This window comes from Gossypium arboreum, chromosome 2, assembly GCF_025698485.1.
Source record: "Gossypium arboreum isolate Shixiya-1 chromosome 2, ASM2569848v2, whole genome shotgun sequence".
NCBI lineage: Eukaryota > Viridiplantae > Streptophyta > Magnoliopsida > Malvales > Malvaceae > Gossypium > Gossypium arboreum.
In genome coordinates this window covers 3,894,121-3,918,383 of record NC_069071.1, presented here as the reverse complement: position 1 = coordinate 3,918,383, position 24,263 = coordinate 3,894,121, and the positions used below count along the sequence as shown (strand labels likewise).

Here is a 24,263-nt window from a genome sequence, read left to right as displayed (position 1 = left end):
AAATTTGACTTAAAAAAAACATCAAATTTAGTTTAAAAAGCGATTAAACCTTTTTATTGCTTCAAAACCGCGTTATAACTCTAAACCTGTATTAAGCATTAATTAAATTAAACCCTAAAAATGTTCAAAAAAGGCACATAAATTTCACTTTATAGATTTCTTGCAAGCAACTCCCCAAAGCTTTCGTATAGTTGGTGGATCGACTAGGAAACAAAATCGAAAAACAGTTTTTACCTTTATTTTCATAATCTAAACCTCCACAAAATCTTACTTTTTGTTGACGAAATATGTTGCACACGTAAAATAAAGAAAAAGAAACCACATTATTGAGTGTTAAAACTTGAATATGACATTGTTAAGAGAGGAGAACTATGAACCCTAAAAGAAAAAAAAGAAAAAAAAAGACAGCTATTTATATAATTATAATAAATTATTTCTATATTTGATCATCCATGGTGGATATAGCATAAACACACTACGAATCCCATATGGGCTGAGTGCAGTTTCTCTGTTTACAAATTAAGAAATAACTTATAAAGAATAGGCTTCTTCAAATCTCTAAACAACCCCTATCCTTTCTTCTCAGATATCAATAAAATGTTGACACCGAACACAGTTGATCTCAGTCCCTGTTGGATCTCTAAACAGCTTCTACACCTTTCTTCTTATATATATTTAAATCCATAATATGTTCACACCGAACGCAGTTGACACCAGTCTGGTTTGGATCTCTAATCCTCTCCTATCAAATACATAAATGCATGTTCACACTAGGTAAAAGTTATGGCTTGAATGACTTTATCGTTGATCTTGTTCATTGAAGGATTGAAACGATAACCTGAAAATCCATTTCCCAACTTGGGATTCTTTCCTTAACTTTTCCAACTCTTGGTGATTATGTTTTTTGATGGAACCAACGAAGGATTTTAACCTTTGCATGGCGAGTTCAAGTGTATCTTCCGACATGTTAGCGAAACAAACCCTAAACCACCCTGGTTCATTACAATGGCACGAAGAACCAGGAGAAATGTTGAGTTTAACATCGTAAATTATCCTTTCCCAAAGCTCCATTTCAGCTTCAAACGTGTCGGAGCTTAAAAGATGTCTCATATCAACCCAACAAAACAACCCAGCATTGCTTTCTAAGCAACGAATCCCCGATTTTTCCAGGCCGGAAACCAGTTTCCTCTGTCTCTTTAAAAGCCTGTTTTGGTTTTTAACAATGTAATGGTTCCTGAATTTCTTGTCGGATAACATGACTGAAAGAAGGTACTGAGTTTGTGAAGAAACAAGACCGAAACTCGACATTTTCACGGCGGCGGACACGACGGTGGGATCGTTGGAATAAATTGCACCGACACGAAAACCAGGGAGACCCAGATCTTTAGAAAGGCTGTAAACAATATGAACTCTGTTGTTCTTCTCCATGTTCATGTCTTTTAAAGCTTCTATTATGCTTATGAAGCTTGGGGAATTAAACACGGTGCCGGAGTATATTTCGTCACTGATTAAATGGATTTGTTTTTCGGTGATGAAGTTGATGAGCAGCTTTAGTTCGGGTCTTGTCATTGTTGTGCCTAAGGGGTTTGATGGGTTGGTGATTAAGATTCCTTTCACTGTTAAGTTTTTTTTTTGTGCTTGTTGATAAGCTTCTTCAGTGGCGGATGCTGTGATTCGGAAACAATTGGAGCTGGTACAGTGGATCGGTACTATCTCAACACCGGTTCTCCATTTGAGATCTCTGTCGAATCTGTGAAACAATGGCGGAAGAAAATAATTCATATAGTTTGTCGGCACGTATTTGATGATTTCATGCATAAAGTAACAGGTAAAATTTTTATTTTAGTCCTTCTGCAATGCTAAGCTTTGACATTTAGTCCCTATATATTAATTCGACTTAACTTAATCCTCTACTTTTACAATCCCATTAGTTAGTCCATTGTTAGCTATTTCAAGTAAAATATGTATATGGATTTTTTTTTCTTAAAAACACTGCTTTTAACTCATCATTTTAAGGGTGAAATTAAAGGTAGGTAAGGACCCTAGCCCCAAAAAGGTATATCTACTTTTTAGTCCTCTAAAAAATTTTAAAATTAAAAGTTACTATGGTAAAAATTATATTTTGGCCTCTTAAAAATGAAAAAATTATATATATTTTCTTAAAAATGACGAAATCATAAGTTCATGCATGATAAAATTACAGTTTGATCTCTCAAAATTTACAACTAAATTTCACCTCTAAAAATTTTTAGTTTCTCTCTTGTATCAGGTTGACATAAATTTTTGTGTTGGAAAAGGTATTTTTAAGAAAAAAATATACATTAATATTTTAACCAAAATAATTAAATATTAATGTTATTCTAAATCTAAAAGGATTAAATCATGTCAAACTAAAATGCAAAAGATTAAATATCCAATTTGATCATAATAAGGGGACCAAAATCATAATATTGTCCTTAATAAAACATACCCCGGGTAATACGGCGTAGGAAGAAGAAAAGCATCGCCATGTTCAGCAAGACAGAACATGAGAGTTTCATTGGCGGAAGTTGCACCGGCGGTGAGGACTATGTTATTTGGATCAAAACTCACTTTGTTTCCTCTGATTTCAGCCATGAAATCAACCAATGCCTGTTCATAACAGATATCATCATCTTTATTTCATTTATATCATTAAAATAAAATGGAAGTCTTTATTTTTATAAGCTTTATAAAGCTTATACCTTTTTAAATGCAGGAAGGCCGTGATAATCTTGGAAAAGAGCAAGCTCTCTAAAAATGGATTGCCCATCTCTCTTGCACCCTACAGCTTCTGGGTTTTTAGCCAACCATGTCTCTAAAAGATCAAACGACAGCTGCAAATAATAATAATAATAACTGCATCTTTAATAAGCTATATATATATATATATATAAAGAATCCCCATTTTTATGGGTTTTTTTTTTTTTTGAATTATTGTGAGTTACCTGATTCTCTGCAAGACCCATTTGAATGATACCATTAGGGTTATGGAGACGATGGTAAGGGTTTTTCTCATATTCAAGCCATCCTAAGAAGTAAGAAGAATCTTGGCCATGTGAGTTGCACGTGGCTTTTCTTGACAATAACCCCATTTTTTATCTTATTTGATGCCACCAAATATGATATGATACTTTTATTGCAATCTTGTGTTTGTTGTTTGATAAAAGGAAAAAAAAGCTTTGATTGTTGTTGTTAATGGAGATCGATTGGATTTAGCTATTGCTATTGGGTATATATATACACATTTATTATTCAATAATAAAAATTCATAAATAAAATACTTGACCAACCTGTAAAGTCCATGCTGAATTAGGACTCTAATGTTTGAAACTGTGGCCCTTATGTTCCCTTTTATGTCTTACCCCATATAATCCATGTCGGCCACTTTGTTTAATGTCCCTCATTCCTTTTTTTATTATAAGCTCATAAATTCAAGGTATTAACTACCACATGGACGGTGGAGTTTGGTAAATCTTTGTTCCTCAATGATAAAGCAAAAGAAAAGAAAAGAGATAGGCTTAAATTCCTTAAATTCTATTATAATATATGTTTATTCAATTCAATATTCGATAATATATATAATAAATAAGTTGTTGACTATTAGAAGTGTTTATGAGTCGGGTCTAACAATGATGTTCACATACTTTTTAGTGTGTTGAGTGTTGAAATCGTATATTCGACTAGTCTATGATGTAGATTTCACATGTTTTGGAAACTAACAAAAGTAAATATATATAGAAATGTTTGGCTGTAAATGAAACCGACATATGATACCCTCCCCCCCTTGACAAGTTGCATATATACAAAGGCAAATTCAACTTTGTCTCATCTTCCTTTTCTGTCATGCTTAGCATTTCTTTGAAATTCCTTCATTTTATTTTCAATTAGGGTTTTTCCCCTTTTCCAGGACTTGAAGAAGGACACGTGGTTTTGTTGTAGGAGAAAGGTTATTTAGACATGTGAATGTGAAACCCTTGTTTGGATGAGTCGAATCGAAGATTACAGTCAGAATTATAAAAATAAGTAGGAGTCTTGACTCCTTTATTTATATAATGAAATTGTAATTTGATATTTAGAAATTTATAATTTTATTTCGATTTTTTAATTTCAAAATTTTAGATTTCACCGTCATATGGGGGCAGCCCCAATAGGCTATCTTAATCTAAAAGCGTTTGAATTTTAGTCTATTCCTCAATCTTCTTAGGGGAGACATCAATGGACCCATCCCACCATTAATGTAACCTTTTCTTCAGTAACGTAGGCCCCTCTCCAACCCTCCATGAAATGATCCCTTTGTTTCTTCTTTATGACATTGATGCCTTGTCGTGGGTAAAAATCTAATTCAGTACCCAAAGAAAGGTTATCGAAAATGTTGCTTGGACTTTTTAATTTTTTAAAGTGCTCAGTATCAATATTTATATCTCACCTATATTTAGGAATCTAATTAGGGATGAAGTCAAAATTTTATTTAGAGATTCAAGATGAATTATAAAATTTTAAAAAATGTGTTAAAAAATTTAGATTAAATTATTAACTTTTATAAGACCAAAATGCAAATTCTACTTAATGAAAAGCTAAAAAGACTTAAATTTAATGTTTTAATTTATAGGAGGGCTTAAAATAAAATTTTCCAACCTAACCAAAGGGGTTAATGCCCCTGTTTGCCTCTGATTATCTCCCATAACATAACCTTCAATAACCTCCAAATATATGAAAAAATTTATAAAAGAAAAATTTATTTATACTTTTCAGGAATATACTTATATTGAAATTCATATTTGAATTGAGTTTACCTCCTTTCTTTTTAAAAGTCTATTTTGATTAAAGACTTTACATAGAATATATATATAAAAGAGAAAACAAGGAATATAAGTCGTGAAAACATTGAACTACAAAAAATTCAAAGATGAGATGTAGGGTTTTTTCGTGTGTGATTGAAGGGTTGAGGATATTAGTAGGAATTATAGTTAAAATTTGCAATGGAAATTTATATATAAATAGGATAACTTTGTGTTAGGTCAAATTCGTTTTCTTGAAGCTTAAAAATGGCTTTTGGACGGTTTTTAAATTGATTTACGAAAACCTTAGTGTTCAAGTGATGTGATGTTCATGTTTATTTTTCTCTAGGCTTGGTTGGATATTAATCAAATATTGTTAATTCCACAAACATATTAAACATTAATCAAACATCTCTTTTAATTTCATTTTAATTAATATCAGTTCTACTTAAACCTAGCTAAAATCTTATTTCATTGTTGGGTTTTAAATCTTAATTTAGATAGAGAGGAAACTGAGTTATGGTTTAATCTCGCGTTGATATGATAGTTAAGGTGTTCACCGCTTCAGATTTAGTTTGAATTTTTAGTCGCGCTAATTGTATTGCTGTTAGGACTTTACTCTTTTCTAATAATTCACAAAAAAAAAAAAGTATGGAAGAAGGTTAAATAGAAAGGAGCAAAGTATAGGAGAGATTCTCGCGATTATATTGTACTTGGAAGTTGATTTTTGCACATATTTTAGTCATGTATTAGTTATAAACTAATCACAATTGTTCATTTTTAGCCACTCATATGATTTGCTTGTGTCAGAGAAAGAAAACCTTTTACTTATTTTGAAGATGGTTTATTTTTTACAATTATTTTTATTCATCTTCTAATTTCAAATTTAAATTTGAACTAATTATTCTTTATTTTATGTTTAATTATTTTAACACATATGTATTAAATAATTTTTTCCTCGTATTATTACACTAATATCCAGCCGTAACATTAATTAATTAAAATATTTATTTAAAATTATTAAAATTCTATTTGTTAAATATCATTAAAACATTTATAAAATATTTATTAACAAACTTGGATTAATTTAAATAACTCTTAAAATAAACTATACGCATCAATAAAATTATAATTTAACATATTCACAACACTTCTTAAATATAAAATAATTTAAAACTTATATTATAAATCACTTTTAATCTAAATTTTTAATCATAATTTTTTTTAATTTTTATCTCATTATTACAATTATGTTTAAATTTAAACACATTTAATTGTAATTAATTTTACCACGATTATTTTTAAATTTTCCAACACTAATCTCTGATTTGTTACCACTAGCAATGTTTTGTGCTTCACGAAACATAAAAATCTAAACCCTATTTATCATGGGCTGGCATAACAAATTTCAAGTGACTAGAATTTATAGACATGTACCCACAATAATTTCATTTAGTCTAGTGTTATATATCCAAAGTGGGTCTAGATGTTAGCAAATTATGAGCAACCAGTGCACTTTATTCTAATATATTAAAGGAGTTAGTTTTAAATTGATTGAGATCGGTATTATTATTAATGTAAGAGAATGTAGGTTTGAGTGTACTGAAATACATTATCTTCCTATTTAAGAGTTGGAGAGAGACTATAAGTAGTTCTAGTCATTCTATAAAAAAAATAAATATGATACAAAAAATTAATGTTTAAAAAAAATACATCAAAGGAGCCTCTCACCTTTATGAGCTTGTTCTTTTTTTTTTTTAATTATTGGTTGCATTAGTTTATATTAAAATAATGACAACCAGACCATGCGGTTTGCCCCATTGATTTTAGTTCATTGTGACTTGATTGTATCCATCCTAACTTAAAAGTGATTGTTAAAATTTGATACCAATTATGCGATGGTATGACAAGTTTCAAATGAAATAACCTTTGGAGACTATTTTAGATTTTTTTTTTATAAAAATGACTCAAAAGTGTTGATTATTTATGAAAGTGGTCCACCTTGAAAATCATGTATGTAAATAATCTGTTTTGAACAGTAAATCAAGGTGTTGTTGCTGCCATTGGAAGCATCACCCATCATAATCACCTAATGATTGATCTCTTAGAATAAAAAATGATTTCTTTGGGTGCCACTGTTGACATTAGTGACACCAGTATAAGTATACATATACCCACTCATTTAAAGTGATCGTTTTCCTTAAAAAAAGAAATAATTTTGTAGATAGGTGCTGCCAATGTCAACACACCAAAAAGAAATTCAAATTTTTTACGTGGCTAAAATTCAAGTTTTGGGTCATTTTTATAAAGAAAGGTAGAATCATAAGGGCAAGGTGGTGGGCGTTATCAATTGTTGTTGAAGGTAAAGATCGTTTTTAGGGTTTTATTCTTTTAGAAAAAACACATCATAAAGAAAGATGATTCTAACGACATGTAATCACAGTCCAATATTTTTCTTTCGACACTATTGATCTTGAAAGTGATTGTTAAGTCACTTTTCCTCATTTTCAAGCAGGAGACTAATCTTGGGTGTTCACTTGCCATAACCCTTAGCTTTATGCAAAATTTTCATGAGATTGTATAACAGTATAAATGACATATTAATGTTTAAAATTTATTCAAATTAATTAAAAAATACTCAAATTTAATTTAATAATTATTAAACTAAATTCAATCCCAAGTAACTTGAGCAAGCCGATTGCAAGCACCATAATATTCTATTCAAAACTTTATACTTTTATATTATAAAATTATACGAATTTAATTTTGAATACCAATGAACTTAATCAAACTCAATTATTGATAAATGTTTCAAACTTAAGTATGAAAATTGATAAATGACTTAACTAGCTGAAATAACTAAATTATGTTTCGAACCGAACTTAGAAATTAATGTTTAATTGAACTTGAGCCGAGTATGAAACTCTGAATTTCAAATAAACATGAGCTTGTCGGCTCAACTCGATTACACTAAGGATAGATACCTATTATCAATATCAACCGATTTTGACCAGTTTGTGTAAGACCCAATTCTTATAGTCACTGGATCAATCCAACTGGCCAACATGGTTTTTTATTCCTACAATAGTGACAAATAAGTATAGTAGCAGATTCAAGATCAAATTAAAAAAAGTATGCCATAGGAAGACAAATAGAAATATGAGTAATCTCCTAATGGGAAGCTTGATTTACTTCCACATTCAGAAAACAATATAATTAAATAAATGCATGTATACAACAAAAAATGTACTATTGAATTAATAAATATCAAACCTGTAATGCTAAGGGCATTAACCCATTGATACCAACGTCTCTTTTACCAAATTTAGTTCCCCAACAGAGTACATGTTGTATGAGAGCTGAAGATATTTTTACTTCACCTTCAATGCATATGACAACAAAAATAATGGAAATCTGATCTTGATGACTTTTCTCTTTGTATCAGTGGAATGGATTTAGGTGGAATACTTGACATGCTGGCAGGTATGAACTCTTTGATGTAGCCTGCTCAAACTTCTTCACGGCAGTTACATTTTCTTTTAAGCTGATTTGGTCGAAAAAACGAATCCACCAAGAGGAACTCCGCATTTTAGGCTTCAGAAACGAAACAGATGTGTTAATGATAAGGTAAATTTGATCTTGATACATTCCGCAAAACAAAAATGCTGAATGACAGTTTTGATTTTTGATCAAATGAAAGTTAAATATATACTATGGTTCATTTAAATTCCAAATCCTGTTGTTATAGTAGATGGAGACTTACTGGACGGCCGAATTTCGATAGTTCTGCCACTTTAGCCTTCTGGTGACCAGGGGTACCTGATCGACAAATGAAAATATATCATGTTATAGTTATGGTACAGCTTTTTTGCAAGAAAATATATCTGGATATAAGCATTTTCGGCCCGAGTAACTCTTGTTTTATAATTTATATAAAACTTGAAAGAGTAAGGGATTACCTGCGAAAATAATGAGACCATCAGAGGCAACCCTGGCCAACTCAAGCAGAGTCTTGTTCAGGTATTTTGGAGATAAGTAATCAAGGGCATCAGACACAATAACAAGAGAAAAAGACTTTGGCTTATAGGGAAGAGGGTTCTTGATATCTGCCACACGTACAATCCCTTTGCCCACAAGACTCTTGCAACTTTCTTCAACATCCTCTATATCATATGGTTCCACACCCCAGGCTTCAGTATCCTCTTCTTTCAAAAGTTTAGAGACAACTGAACAGGTATCGGGTCCTACATGCAAAACCTTGTGCATGCTGTCCCCATATGCCTTCTTCAAAAATGGTATTGCCCTCTGAACTTCTAGACTGCATGTATAGTCACCTACAAAGATAACAAGAAATAATTGATTTTCAGAACATTACACTCAATGAAAACACACCCTTAACAGAGCATGGCAAATCCATTATAATCATAAACTTTCAGTCTTCCATTTATCACAGAAGATGCAAACCACATCTAACTAATAAAACCACCTCTGATAATCCCTTTTATTCCTCGTGCCAAAATTAAATAAAATCCCACCTTATCTTTCAACTTTCCTTCCTCTAAGAAGTTAAAAGTATCATGGAAACCCCTATACTAAGAGTCATATTGCATTTTGCTCCCTCTACTAAAAAATAGGCAAATTAGTCACTGTTTATTAGATCAAAGAGCAAATTGGTCTTTTCTTTTAAAAATTTCATCCCTTTGTATTGTTAAAAACTAACATGGATAAAAGAATAACTAGATAGCGACACATACGTGTACGTCCTGCTGACGTACAAGAACTAGTTTTTAAAGGTAAAAATAGATGAAATTTTTTATAAAAGGACCAATTTGCTCTTTGATTTAACGTATAAGGACTAATTTGTCCCTTTTTTTTCGTATAGGGGCCAAAATGAAATCCAACTTCTAGTATAGGGGCTTCTATGATACTTTTAACCCTCTAGAAAGCACTTCAGGAGAAGATTATGACAAATTGTAAGAGATTATTCTATGGTACAAGTATCAAATGCAAGAAAGCTCCATAACCTTGAGATGCAGAATAAGGCCTCTAAGATCAATTTTTTTTTTGTCCAAAATATTCTCTCCAATGAATAAAAATATCTTATATATATGCTCTGGGATACATATGTGCATTGAATCTTAACTAAATTTGATATAACATGTGAACTCATCCTCCCAATTTATCTACTCTACCAAACAAAGCATTAATGAATCCAATAAATATTCAAGTAGTTCCAAAGAGACATGATGACATCAAAATCAAATAAAAATCAGTAACTTAACGAGTTAATTTCATTATGAACATTAAATCCAATGAAGAAGAAAGTAAAAGCATAACTTACCTTCGATCCGACTAACCGCTTCACCTCGGAATTTACCTATAAACGCGAACAGTATGAACAGTGTGAACAATTAATTGAACTAACAAGATCAGCATATCCAACAAACAAAAACAAGTAAACACAAATAAGAAATTCTAAAAAAAAAAGAAGAATACCTGAACCACTATAGGCATAGCCAATGAGAAGGATAGCTCCCTGTAAATCATTTTCAAAAATATTACCCTAGTTAATTTCCTTTTCAAAATGTAACACTAACTGAAAATTTCAAAAAACAAAAAAGAAATGAAAAGATAAAGATATACCACAACGACAAGAGCGATAGATAAAATAGGAGAAGATCGGGCTTTAGAATGTAAAGCACCAGAGAACGGGAAGTTTCCGCTGTCAACAAAGCGGCGTGTGGAACTTACTTGCCTCCTTGACATTTTTGCTTTGCTTTTTACTCTTATAATAATATATTTTATGTAATTGCTTACACTCTACCAAGCAAACAACAGATTTACACAAAATTTGAACAATTTCATTGAAAAAACAAAACAGATCCAAAAACATGAGAAAGCTAACATAAAATGAAAGAAATTATGAAATAAAAAATCAAAATTCACCTTAGATTTGGATTTTGGATCTGAGATCTGTGAAGGAAAAAAAGAAGCTTATTTGGCTGTTTTTTTTCTTCGAACAGTATACTAGTTTGAATTTACACCATTTTTGGCCAAAAAAGAGAATTTAACAGCTAGTCGAGTTTGAAAGGGACTTGGGTTGGATTGGATACTCAGTATTTTTATTTTTATTTTCAATTTTTTTAATTAAATTTGTTTTTGCTTAAAGCTAAGATCCAACGTGCTTTAGCGCGCCTTCGGGAGTTGTGTGATACATATACATATACAGTTATTAGCGCGTCGGTGATATGATACGACGTCGCATCAATAGCTCGAATAGCAATGACGGCTATTAGATTTAAGGATACACTACAAGTAAAATAACATTTCCTTCAAAAAATTATAAAGTAGTTATTAAATTATTTAAAATTTTTCGTTTAGATAACTGGACTGTTAAAATTTTTGTTGTTTAGTTTTTTATTTGCATAGCATCTATCAATTGAAAATTTTTATTCCTCTTATTTTTTACAGTTTAATTTTTTTATGAAATAATTTTGAACGTAATAAATTTAAGAATTAAAATCCAACTAATTTTTTTCTCCAGTCTTTGAAATTAACCATCCGATCGACTTATATCTAAAGTATGTTCTACTCATTAATGAGTATTAATCATTATATCGATCATTGAATTTATTATTTGGAGTTCACTAATAATCCAATGACGTAAAGAAAAACTTTTGAATAGATCAATTACTATCCATACCTAAATATTTTTTTGTTGATTGAAGGGTTATTTGTTTTTAAGGTACTAGTAGGAATTGTAGGTCATGCGGTTTGCCCCCATTGATTTTAGTCCATTGTGATTTGATCGATTTTCTGCATACTGGCTTGAAAGTGATAGCAAAATTTTGTTGCCCCAATGGCATGTTGAGCTTGAAATGAAGAAATAAAAATCAATGAATCATGCGCAAAACATTTTGAAATCAAAGTTAAAAGCAATCTTAAAATAATCTAAAAGTTAATACATGCCAATGAGTGCCAATTACAATACCAATTGGAAATATAGACTACCTTGTCTCATTTCATGTTACGAGTTATTTGACGAGAAGACAAATAGAAATATGGGTAATCTCATAATAGGAAGCTAGATTTACTTCCACATTCAGAAAACAATATAACTAAATAAATCCATGTCCACAACAAATAGGTGTAATTTTCCCCATCGATTGAATTAATAAATATCAAACCTGTAATGTTAAGGGCATTAACCCATTGATACCAACATCTCTTTTACCAAATTTAGTTCCCCAACAGAGTTACATGTTGTATGAGAGCTGAAGATATTTTTACTTCACCGTCAATGCATATGACAATAAAAATAATGGAAATTTGATCTTGATGACTTTTCTCTTTGTATCAGTGGTATGGATTTAGGTGGAATACTTGACATGCTGGCAGGTATGAACTCTTTGATGTAGCCTGCTCAAACTTCTTCACCGCAGTTTCGTTTTCTTTTAAACTACTTTGGTCAAAAAAACGAATCCACCAAGAGGAACTCCGCATTTTAGCCTTCAGAAACGAAACAGATGTGTTAATGATAAGGTAAATTTGATCTTGATACATTCCGCAAAACAAAAATGCTGAATGACAGTTTTGATTTTCGATCAAATGAAAGTTAAATATATACTATGGTTCGTTTAAATTCCAAATCCTGTTGTTATAGTAGATGGAGACTTACTGGACGGCCGAATTTCGATAGTTCTGCCACTTTAGCCTTCTGATGACCAGGGGTACCTGATCGACAAATGAAAATATATCATGTTATAGTTACGGTACAGCTTTTTTTGTAAGAAAATATATATGGATATAAGCATTTTCGGCCTGAGTTACTCTTGTTTTATAATTTATATACAGCTTGAAAGAGTGAGGGATTACCTGCAAAAATAATGAGACCATCAGAGGCAACCCTGGCCAACTCAGGCAGAGTCTTGTTCAGGTATTTTGAAGACAAGTAATCAAGGGCATCCGACACAATAACAAGAGAAAAAGACTTTGGCCTATAGGGAAGAGGGTACTTGATATCTGCCACACGTACAATCCCTTTGCCCACGAGACTCTTGCAACTTTCTTCAACATCCTCTATATCATATGGTTCCACACCCCAGGCTTCAGTATCCTCTTCTTTCAAAAGTTTGGAGACAACTGAACAGGTATCAGGTCCTACATGCAAAACCTTGTGCATGCGGTCCCCATATGCCTTCTTCAAAAATGGTATTGCCCTCTGAACTTCTAGACTGCATGTATAGTCACCTACAAAGATAACAAGAAAATAATTGATTTTCAGAACATTACACTCAATGTAATACACCCTTTCCAGAGCATGGCAATTCCATTATAATCATAGACTTTCAATGTTCCAGTTACCAGGGAAGACACAAACCATATCTAACTAATATAACCGCCTCTGATATCTTACAACTTACTTTCCTCTAAAAAGTTAAAAGCATCATAGGATTCATATTACATTTTGCTCCTTCTACTGCAAAAATAGGCAAATTAGTCACTATATATTAGATCAAAAAGCAAATTGGTCCTTTCTTTTAAAAATTCCATCCTTTGTATTGTTAAAAACTGACATGGCTGAAATAATTAGACAGTGACACGTGGCACTATCAAAGGAAAGAAAGTCCCATAACCTTGAGATGCAGAAGCAAGGCCTCTAAGATCAATAATTTTTTTGTCCAAAATATTATCTCCAATGAATAAAAATATCTTATATATACGCTCTCGGATGCATATGTGCATTGAATCTTAACTAAATTTGATATAACATGTGAACTCATCCTCCCAATTTATCTACTCTACCAAACAAAGCATTAGTGAATCCACTAAAATATTCAAGTAGTTCCAAAGAGACATGATGACGTCAAAATCAAATAAAAATCAATAACTTAACGAGTTAATTTCATTATGAACATTAAATCCAATGAGGAAGAAAGTAAAAGCATAACTTACCTTCGATCCGACTAACCGCTTCACCTCGGAATTTACCTATATTCGCGAACAGTATGAACAGTGTGAACAATTAATTGAACTAACAAGATCAGCATATCCAACAAACAAAAACAAGTAAACACAAATAAGAAATTCCAAAAAAAAAAAGAAGAATACCTGAACCACTATAGGCATAGCCAATGAGAAGGATAGCTCCCTGTAAATCATTTTCAAAAATATTACCCCGGTTAATTTCCTTTTCAAAATGTAACACTAATTGAAAATTTCAAAAAACAAAAAGGAAAAGGAAAAGATAAAGATATACCACAACGACAAGAGCGATAGATAAAATAGGAGAAGATCGGGATTTAGAATGTAAAGCACCAGAGAACGGGAAGTTTCCGCTGTCAACAAAGCGGCGCGTGGAACTTACTTGCCTTCTTGACATGTTTGCTTGCTTTTACTCTCTTATAATAATATCTTTGATATAATTCTTTACACTGTACCAAACATACCAAACAAACAACAGATTTACACAAAATTTGAGCATTTGAAACAGATCCAAAAATATGAGAAAGCTTTTAAATGTTCGCATAAATGGAAGAAATTATGAAATAAAAATTAAAAATTCACCTTAGAGGAAGAATGAGAGGCTTTTGGATCTCAGATCTGTGAAGGAAAAAAAACACTTGTTTTTGCTTGTTTTTTTCTTCGAACGGTAGACTGAGTTTGAAAGGGACTTTGGATTGAATTGGATACGCCGTAGTTTTATTCTATTTTTCACTGTTTTTATTTTTATTTATTTATTTAAAGTTGTTTTTGCTTAAAGCTAAGATCCACCGTGTTTGGGCGCGCCTTTGTGAGTTGTGTGATACAGATATATACAGTTATTAGCGCGTCGGTGACATGACACGGCGTCGTATCGATAGCTCGAATAGCAATAGTGCCTAGTAGATTTAAAGGTAAACTACACCTAAATTATTAAACTATTAGTCAATTACATTTTGATTATTCAACTTCAAAAATTTACAAAATAGTCACTGAACTAGTTGAAAGTTTGTATTTAAATTATTAGGCTGTTAAAATCGTTATTGCATGTCATTCTCTGTTTACACCGCTTGCACTAATAAAAATTTTTTATTCCTTTTCTCTTTTATAGATCAATTTTTTTAATGAAATATGTTTGAATATTATAAATCTACTAATCAAAATCCAAATAGCTTTTTTCTCTAATATCCAATATTGGTTGTTAGATCGACTTAGATCTAAGATATGTTATTCTACTTGTTAATGGGTTTTGATCCACCATATCGATCAACGAATTATTGCTTAGAGTTCACTAGGCAAGTTTTTTTTAGAAAAAAAATTAACATCCTAATGATTTAAATAAAAACTTTCAAATAGTTTAATGACTTAAATGAAAGCTTTCAAATAGTTCAGTGAGCATTTTGTAACTTTTTAAATTGAGTGACCAAAACATAAACTTATTAATAGTTTAGTAACATTGGGTATAGTTTGCCCTAGATTTAAATAAACTCAATGGGTTAATACACTTTTTGGCATCTAAACTTGGTAATTTTTTCACATTGGGGCCTAAACATTTTTTGTCCAAGTTAGTCCTTGATACTTTCTTGAAAACTAAAGTTTAAGCTCCCATATGGGAACAATTACCAAGTTCAATGACTAACTTCAAGTAAAATAAAGTTCAAACTTTAATGTGGAACAATTGCTAAGTTTAGGAACTAAATTAAGATGTTAAAAATAATGTTATCTTTAATTCAAATCTCATGTACATTCCCTGATACTAATCATATGGTATACCCACTATTTGGGTGAAAGAAATAAAATTTAATCAATAATTTAATTTTAATAACAATAATTATTAACTTACAATACGGCCTTTTCTCCATCAAAAACAAAAGTTTAGTCAGTGATAAGTACACTTGAAAACCTTTGGCACCACAAAAAGTTCATATGTTTCTTTGGTTGCTGGTTCATGGGAGAATCTTGACTAACGAGGAATGCATAATGTGAGGTATGTCTCACTATCCTTTTTGTGATCGTTGTAGTTTATCTGTTGAATTTGCTTTGCATGCAGTTAGGGATTGTGGCTTTGCCCAAGTAGTTTGGAAAGTTGCTATTCCAAACTCCAGTTAGGGGGTTTTCTTTAACCTTCCCCTTGTCAAGTGGACCTGGTGGAACACTAGGAATGTAAGGAAATTATCAATCCAAAATGGTGAATGGAGCACCTTCTTTTCCATTATTTGCTAGTTCATCTGGAAGAATTAGAATGATTTTATTTTTAATAACGATAGTGGTAATAACCATGAGCTTATTGCCTCAACAGAAACGTAGACGAGTCATTGAATAACAAAACTGGGATGCCTAGTTGGAGGAAGCGGTGGCATTTCCTTAATACCGATTGGACCAAGATTAATGTAGAGTGGCTATTGGAGGAGTTATAAGATGACCCTAAGGGGGATGGCTTGTGGGATTTGGCATGGTGACAAGCTTGGTTGATATCTTTTAGGTAGAAGCTAAAGCGATGCTTGAAGTGTTGAAACTAGCTTGGGAGCAGGGATTCGACAAGTGGAAGTGGAAATCGACAATGCTCTCTTACTGGAAATTTTGCGTTCTGGTTTTACTTGTGTAAACAATATAGCAGAAGTCAGACTCCTCCACACTTGGATTGCTAAAGATTGGCAAGTGATGCTTAGACTTTTATTGAGAGATGGCAACAAAGTCGCTGGCTGCTTGGCTAAGGAAATTTCGGGAAGCTTGACCCAATTGATCATCCTTGATGAACATCCAATCTATGTGCGACATCTATTGGAAACTGATGTTTATCACACCACATCTGATGTAATCGACGAAAATTAGACTAGTTTTGTTTTAGTCTAATATTTTTCTTCTACCAAAAAAATAGAACAATAATTATTGATAAATTAATAAAATTTAATTTGTTTTAATTAGATTTTGTTTGTATTTATAAGATCGAGATATTAAAATTATATGCAAAAAAATTTAAATAATTTAGAATAATATTTTATTTAATTTTTAAAATAAATTAAACTATGTATATAATCAATTTAATATGAGAAATTATAAAATTAAAATTAGTGAATTTCCATTACTATATAAATTGTGAGACTATAATGCCTACATTATATGTAAAATAAGGTTGAATATAATATATTTAAAAGTATAAAAAAATCAAATTCATATATATTTTTAATTCGATACTAAATCATCCAACAAATCAAATAAACTTTTTTAAAAAAATCATAAATATTACATTCACATTTATTTGATTATTCAACTTATACCATTCTCAAATATTCTAAAGCACAACTTTGTGACATAATCTGATTCTTAGAATAATGTCATCAAATTAAAAAATCATGGGTGGGAACAAGATGCCAGAATAAATATTGTCCAATTTTAGGACAATAAATCGAAAGTCGGTTCGATTATATAGTGTTCGAATGTTTTTAGTTTATAATTTTAAAATAATTTATTTTTATTTATAATTTTTGAAAATTTATCGAATAATGTCGAAATAAAATTCATAAAACGAAAACTATTTTATCAAATAAAATTTAAAGTTTAAAGATTTAAAACTTAAAATTAATACACAAATTAAAAATTGAATCAATACTATTTAAAATATTTAAAAATTCAATCAAATCCAACCCAATCTTGGTTATATTCCCAGCCTCCCAAAATCTTTACCTTTTTATTGTTGCATCTCCTAGCTGACTTTGGCAGCCGACAATTTCCTAATTGATAAATTGATATCTTGCACACGAGAAAGAGTTTAGGGTAAATTGTATCGAAAGTTATTAAATTATTAATAAATTTATGTTTTAGTTTTTAATTTTAAAAATTATAAAATGATCATTAAATTATTTAAAAATTTTATTTAAGTCATTTAACTTTAATTTTTTTGTGATTAACACGTGAACTACAACACAATTTGTCTTGTCAATATCGTTAACATTTTAATGGTTTAGTCTATTTTCTTTTTGTTTAAAAACACAATTTTATTAAAATTTGAATGTTGAGAGCCAAAAAGATAAAAACAAAAAAAAACAAAAAAAAAATCTTATGAGAAAAGTAACAAAAGGAATAAATGTTAGAAATTGTATCACAATTATTTTTAAAATGTGATCAATCATCCTTAAAAGGATGAGCCTTGGCTCTCCAAAATTGTAAAATTTCATTTAGTACCATTAGAAATTTCGAAATTATAAATTGATGCAACGATAAAATTACATTTTTAATTTGAAGATGATAAAATATAGTTTTAGCTCATTTAAAAAATTTGAAATTATCTTTGGTTCACCTGTTTCACATTGTTGCCTCCATCACCTTTCAACCAATCCTTCATTTTGAAGGAATCCAAAAGAAGAAAAGGTTTTTTTTTCCAGACATTTCGTTTAACACTTTGACATAATCATACAGATAAAAAAAAGGGTTAGAATCTTACTTTTATTCTGTCGAATATAAGTTAAAATGTTCATGAACCATTAATGCAAATCTCACAGTACATAAACCAAACCTCATCAGATAAACAAATAGAGCAACAATGGAAGTTGAGTATCATTGCTGCGAAACAGGGTTCTTCATTAGGATCACTATCGTTGCTGGTCTCGTTTTGTTTGCCGGATTGATGTCTGGTCTCACAATGGGGCTCATGTCTTTGAGCCTCGTTGATCTCGAAGTGCTCGCTGAATCTGGAACACCGACCAATAGCAAACATGCCGGTATGTAATGTTCTCATGACACCCTCTAACTTGCTTCTTCTTCTTCTTCTTCTTCTTCTTCAAATGAGTTCCCTTTACAGTGTTTTTCATTGATTCATTACAGCAAAGATACTTCCAGTTGTTAGGAGACAACATTTGCTCCTCTGCACTTTGCTCATCTGCAATGCTGCAGCTATGGAGGTTCGAAATATGAAACCGTTGGACAACTTTTAAGGTATTTTGTCGACAGTTGAGAGCTTCTAACTTATGAGGTTACATGATTTTATAGGCCCTTCCAATTTTTCTAGACAGCTTGGTGTCAGCTTGGGGTGCAATCCTTATTTCAGTCACCCTCATACTTATGTTTGGTGAGGTAAGTTACTAAGCTGTAAGCTCCATTTCATGTTCTTGGTCACATGTTTTAAGCTCGTCTTGCTCTCTTTCTTTACGATCCAGATCGCTCCGCAAGCGGTTTGTACGCGGTATGGATTGGCGATTGGTGCAAAAGTTGCTCCATTTGTTCGAGTCCTCATTTGGATTTGTTTCCCAGTTGCATATCCAATAAGCAAGGTGAAAACTGAAAACTGAATCAACTTCACTATATCTCAGCTGAACCTCTTATCTGTGCTCTGTGTTTGTTTCATTAGCTATTAGACCTTCTCCTTGGAGAAGGACACGAGGCTCTTTTCCGCCGTGCTGAATTGAAGACACTTGTCGATTTGCACGGCAACGAGGTATGATGATGCCCCTTTTCAACTACAAATCTAACAAATCAATAGCAGCAATGCAAAGTAAAAACAATCTAATCTTTTTGTGTAGGCTGGCAAAGGTGGAGAATTGACACGTGATGAGACAACAATCATAGAAGGTGCACTTGAGCTAAGTAAGAAAACAGCAATGGATGCAATGACACCTATATCAGAAACTTTTGCAATTAATATTAATGCCAAGTTAAACAGGCAAGAAGAGATGTGGTAAACAACATTATAAGTTACATTTACCATAGATGAAATTTAACCAGTATATGCAATACAAAAACATGCAGAGATTTGATGAAGTTGATCCTGGAGAAAGGGCATAGCAGGGTACCTGTTTACCACGAGAGAATAGAGAACATAATTGGGCTTATTTTGGTAATTCTCTTAATGTCAGTCCAATAAATATTGGGCTAATAGTTGTTTTGGTCTGTAGCAACTAATAGTGCTATCAAATTGGATCTACTATGACATTATGTCAAGTTCCAAATTTCAGCATAACAAAGAGACTAAAATCACAATTAGACCATTAAAAATGTTTTTGCAATTTTTGTTTGATAGGGCCACTAATATTCTAGTTTTTCATATTAGGTGAAGAACTTATTAACCATCCATCCAGCATCTGAGGTGCCTGTTAAAAACATCACTATTCGCAGGATTCCAAGGTAGTTTTACTTATACCAAGTACACAACATATTCGAATATGGGTACGGAATACTTGGAAAAAGTTTAACATGCTCGTATTTGACGCTCACCCAAATTAAAGTAACATATACAGAATGTTATTATCTGCTAAGATTTGGTTTAAGATTTGTGTGTTGTTTGTGTGTGTTCCAGGGTTCCTGAGTCAATGCCTTTATATGACATACTAAATGAGTTTCAAAAAGGTCACAGTCATATGGCTGTTGTTGCAAAGCAGAACAACAAAACAGAGCATGCAACCAGTGAACTGTCAAACAAAGAGGTGAAGGTGGACATCAATGGTAAAAAGCATCAAAAAGGGAAATGCTTACCGAGCAAGAGATCAATCAAGAAATGGAAAGGCTTAGAACGAAATTCAGGGAGAGTGTCTTCCAGAAGCAAGAAATGGGGAAGGAACTTCCACTCGGAGATACTGCAATTCAACCATGATTCGCTCCCAGCGACCACTGGAGAAGGAGAAGCTACTGGCATTATAACACTGGAAGATGTCATTGAAGAGCTTTTGCAAGTAAATGATTTTTTTTTTTTTCATGAATGGATATCTCAATTAACTTTTTTATTTTATTTTTGCACATGCAGGAGGAGATCTTTGACGAGACAGATCATTGCCATGAACATTAATGATATCTCCATAGAGTGAAGCACAAACCTAAAGCAAAGAAGAAGTATTTGACAATGCATAGAATACAGGAAGATTTTTTGAATTATTTATCATGGTTTGTCAATTATAAATTTATAATGACTACTAAAGTTGGCAAGACATGTTTAATATACTTGTATATATATACACCTGTTATGCAGGTGTTAGAGAATTTTGATATGTTTAATGAATACTTGTGTTGAACTACAAAGTTAATGATAAGAAATGTATCATTTTCCTCACAAACAGTTACTACCAACAATGTTGTTGTATGGCAACCAAAAGTCAAAAGCATTTCAGATGCTCCTAATAGGCAACCATATCAACAAAGGATTCTAGGCCTGATTAGAAATAAATTGCAGACCAGCCAAGTCATGAATGAAAAAAGTATTTCTAGGAAGGAAAGCCAGATATAATAAATACAAGAAACACCTAAAAAGGAATGATAATGTGCAAAAAAAAAAAATGATGCTTGGCATCGAAAAGCAGTGGCTATGGACTTCTTTCTAGTTCTGACTACCTGCAGAACAAGCTGACTGGTTCTAAAGAATATAGAGGCTCCCCCATTTCTCTACTTCATACCAAAGCAATCTGATCGGTAATTTTGTTATTAGGTTCATTACTTGGCAAACGACCACCTTGTGATGAAGTTGTTAAATGCCAGATCTGCTACGGGCTGAACCCCATCGACGTCGACGAGCCCTCCTCTTTCTACCATCTGTCTTTTCCTTTACTTTTTCTTTCAAGTCTCTCTCCCCTCGCCGTTTATACATCTTAAAAGTGATCTCTCTGTCTGCAGCCATCTTCCTCACCTTCTCTGTTATCTCAGCTGCGATCTGCCTGTTATACAGTTTCCTCAAACCCTTCATGAGCTTTGCAAAAGTATCAGGCTGTGGCATTAAATCCGCATCCATCATTTCCATACAATACGAACAGGCTTCCTTCACGTGCCCTTTCAAGAAAAGGGCATGAATCCAAATTGTCCATGCAGACACATTAAGTTCACATCCTTTACTAACGATACAACTCCATACATCCTTAGCCATTTCAAGCTTCTCAGCCCTTAACAAAGAATTCAACAAATCCTTCAAAATCCCATATTGAGGAACACAGAACAGACCCCTTCCAACCATTTCTTTAAAATGCTCACAGGCCTCAACCAAACATCCTTGTGCAATAAAACCATGGATCATAACAATGAAACTATCAACTCCTGGACTAAATCCACTTCTTTCCATCTCATTCCAAACCCGAGAAGCTTCTTTAACTTCCTCTAACTTAGAAGCTAATCGAATAACCACATTATAAATACCAGCATCTGGAACACAACCAATCTTCCTCATCTCCTCTATCAACTCCAAACACTTTTCTAACTCTTCCTTCTTCTCACGAGCCACCATAATATGCAAATAAGTTGACGAATTTGGTACAAGCCCCTCTGTTTTCATCCTATCCAAAAGCTCATAAGCTCTCTCAAGCTTCCCCCACTTACAAAACCCACTTATCAAAGTAGTATAAGCCAAAACATCACCTTGACAACCATTTTTCTCCATTTCATCAAAAACCCTCATTGCTTCCACCATTCTATCAGCCTTACAAAGTCCCTGAATCACAATGGTATATGAACATGCATTGGGGTCAATCCCTTTCCTCCTCATTTCTTTCAATAGATCAAAAGCATCCCCCATTTTGTTTCCTAAAACATACCCACTCAACAAATTGTTATAAACCACAATATCCGGCTCGAAACCAGCTTCTTTCATTTGAATCAACACATGTTTAGCTTCCAAAATCTTCCCTTCTTTACACCAACCATATAACAAAGAAGTGAAAATTTTTAAATTCGGCTTAAACCTCACCTTCATTTCCTCAAAAACTAAAGCTGCGTCTTTTACATCCCCATTTTTACATAAAGCATCTAACAATGCCCCAAGCACGGCCTCGTCTTGTGGACAACCGTACTTAGGCATTTCATCGAACACTTCAATGGCTTTTTTAACCATCCGTGAAGAAGCAAACCTTCTTATCAAAACAACAAACAATTCAGCCGTAATGAAATGGGGATTTTCATTTCTGATTTCTTCAAGTAATGCCCAAACGGCACCAAATTGTCTCATCTTGCCTAAAATCTTAATCATCGCTTTGTAAATTTCATAGCTTGGGTGATATCCAGGTTGTTTCGATGCCCAAGTGAAGAACTTGTAACCCAAATTACCGGCGTCGCCACACCGGTTCAATACGCGTTCGGTTAAACCGTGGCGAAAAACGACGCCGGACTGTTGTAAAGCGAGGTTCATCTTTGGGGCCCGAGTGTGGAATTTTCGGAGGATTCTGTAAATCTTTTCGACATCGGAAGCAAAGTCGTCGACACGTCGGTCGTTTTCGGGTCCAAATTCGGGTTGTGGGGTTCTAAGGGTAACTAAACCGAACCCGGGTTTGGAACCGGTCGAGAAGCCGCCGTCGTTGTTGCTGGGAATGAAGTGGTGGGTGTTTGGATAGGAGGAAAGTGAAAGAAAACGGTGTTTGGGGATAAGAGAGAATGATTTGGAAGAGAATCTTCGCATTGTTTTTATGTTGTTTGCAAAGGGTGAAAAGCTTTAACCTATTTTCTCAGCAGATGTTACCATTTTCTTGCATTTTCTCGGAAAATGAGTGTTCTTTTCACAAGGGTGAAGAACGGAAATTTAAAACGTCAAAATTTATAAAAAGTCTGTATTATGTGTTTTATCCCGATTTAGTCCCTACTATAATTTTTATTTTTGGTCCTCTACTTTTTGCGTTAATTCCGTGATGATGATTCTTGATATATTTTGGTAGGAAGACTTCTTCATTCCTTCTCAATTTCGACATTAATTAAATTAGTCCCTCTAGAACAAATAATAGTAATTTAATGTCAGTCAATTTCGAAAGTGATGAATTAAAGACAATTAATCATTTTGTTATTGTTTTCCATCAATTATATATGATTTTAATTATTATAATAATCAATTTAGCTTTCAAAATTTATACATTATATCAATTTGGTCCTAATTTAACAAATTTATCTTGCAATATTTGTGTAAATGTTGAGGTTAAATTTGTTAAATTTTTTAGAATTAAGGCAAAATGTGTAAACATTAAAAGTTAAATTTGTTATCATATTGATTTGCTCAATTTCAAAATTGAAAGAGACTAGAGAGACTTTTTACCGTATATTTTATATGCTTTGGCAAATATTATATGTTTTATTTCATTTTTGTGTCTTTTTTAGATATGCAAAAAAAAAAAAAAGTGTCCAACTTGTATTTTTGTATAAAAGTGTTTTTTTTAAATATTTTTTACTCATTCAACTTTAAAATGTTACAAAATAGTTATTGAATTGTTTGAAAGTTTTTATTTAAGTCATTACACTGTTAAGTTTTTTTTTAAAAAGTTTGGACAACAAGTTCTAACCAACAATTTGACAATCAGTATGACAGATCAATGCCCATTGACAATGAGAACATACTTTAAATACAACTTGGTTTAACGATTAGTGTCAAAGATTAAAGAGGAAAGTTGTTTGGATTTTAGTTCATAGATCCGTGACATTCAAAGTTATTTCATGTAAAAACAAAAAAACTGAGCTGTAGAAAAGAAGGGAAAAGTGAACTTTTGATTGGCATAGGTAGTGAAAATGGAGAAAGACATATAACAGCAATCTTAACAA

At 32.3% G+C, this 24,263-nt stretch overlaps 5 protein-coding genes across 8 annotated transcripts; 1 reads left to right on the top strand and 4 right to left on the bottom strand.

The window, feature by feature from the left end:
- Positions 1–385: 385 nt before the first annotated feature.
- LOC108469270 (1-aminocyclopropane-1-carboxylate synthase 3) lies at positions 386–3,222 on the bottom strand. Its single transcript, XM_017770164.2, has 4 exons — positions 2,967–3,222; positions 2,724–2,855; positions 2,471–2,631; positions 386–1,750 (listed from the first exon to the last, which is right to left on the bottom strand). The coding sequence occupies exons 1-4, from the start codon at positions 3,111–3,113 to the stop codon at positions 799–801; spliced, it is 1,392 nt and encodes a 463-aa protein (XP_017625653.1). The 5' UTR covers positions 3,114–3,222; the 3' UTR covers positions 386–798.
- A 4,507-nt stretch (positions 3,223–7,729) lies between these two features.
- On the bottom strand, positions 7,730–10,996 carry LOC108467911 (probable pectin methylesterase CGR2). Of its 2 annotated transcripts, XM_017768730.2 has the most exons (7): positions 10,746–10,996; positions 10,443–10,619; positions 10,296–10,335; positions 10,141–10,176; positions 8,759–9,133; positions 8,563–8,618; positions 7,730–8,393 (listed from the first exon to the last, which is right to left on the bottom strand). In XM_017768730.2, the coding sequence occupies exons 2-7, from the start codon at positions 10,563–10,565 to the stop codon at positions 8,241–8,243; spliced, it is 783 nt and encodes a 260-aa protein (XP_017624219.1). In that variant the 5' UTR covers positions 10,566–10,619; positions 10,746–10,996; the 3' UTR covers positions 7,730–8,240. The 2 variants fall into 2 exon arrangements, with proteins under 2 accessions (XP_017624219.1, XP_052879706.1); XM_053023746.1 differs by having other exon boundaries at positions 10,443–10,996.
- An 892-nt stretch (positions 10,997–11,888) lies between these two features.
- Positions 11,889–14,612, bottom strand: LOC108467457 (probable pectin methylesterase CGR2). Its single transcript, XM_017768073.2, has 7 exons — positions 14,367–14,612; positions 14,059–14,233; positions 13,911–13,950; positions 13,755–13,790; positions 12,675–13,049; positions 12,478–12,533; positions 11,889–12,308 (listed from the first exon to the last, which is right to left on the bottom strand). The coding sequence occupies exons 2-7, from the start codon at positions 14,179–14,181 to the stop codon at positions 12,156–12,158; spliced, it is 783 nt and encodes a 260-aa protein (XP_017623562.1). The 5' UTR covers positions 14,182–14,233; positions 14,367–14,612; the 3' UTR covers positions 11,889–12,155.
- A 3,586-nt stretch (positions 14,613–18,198) lies between these two features.
- On the bottom strand, positions 18,199–23,297 carry LOC108469737 (putative pentatricopeptide repeat-containing protein At5g65820). 2 transcript variants are annotated; one of them, XM_017770754.2, is made up of 3 exons: positions 21,096–23,297; positions 20,247–20,381; positions 18,199–19,234 (listed from the first exon to the last, which is right to left on the bottom strand). In XM_017770754.2, the coding sequence occupies exon 1, from the start codon at positions 23,137–23,139 to the stop codon at positions 21,229–21,231; it is 1,911 nt and encodes a 636-aa protein (XP_017626243.1). In that variant the 5' UTR covers positions 23,140–23,297; the 3' UTR covers positions 18,199–19,234; positions 20,247–20,381; positions 21,096–21,228. The 2 variants fall into 2 exon arrangements, with proteins under 2 accessions (XP_017626243.1, XP_017626244.1); XM_017770755.2 differs by lacking the exon at positions 18,199–19,234 and adding an exon at positions 19,451–19,567.
- On the top strand, positions 18,322–20,821 carry LOC108469739 (DUF21 domain-containing protein At2g14520-like). 2 transcript variants are annotated; one of them, XM_017770757.2, is made up of 10 exons: positions 18,322–18,499; positions 18,603–18,679; positions 18,768–18,851; positions 18,935–19,048; positions 19,126–19,212; positions 19,298–19,437; positions 19,524–19,611; positions 19,825–19,898; positions 20,071–20,443; positions 20,515–20,821. In XM_017770757.2, the coding sequence occupies exons 1-10, from the start codon at positions 18,322–18,324 to the stop codon at positions 20,554–20,556; spliced, it is 1,257 nt and encodes a 418-aa protein (XP_017626246.1). In that variant the 3' UTR covers positions 20,557–20,821. The 2 variants fall into 2 exon arrangements, with proteins under 2 accessions (XP_017626246.1, XP_052879692.1); XM_053023732.1 differs by having other exon boundaries at positions 20,071–20,821.
- Positions 23,298–24,263: the final 966 nt, after the last annotated feature.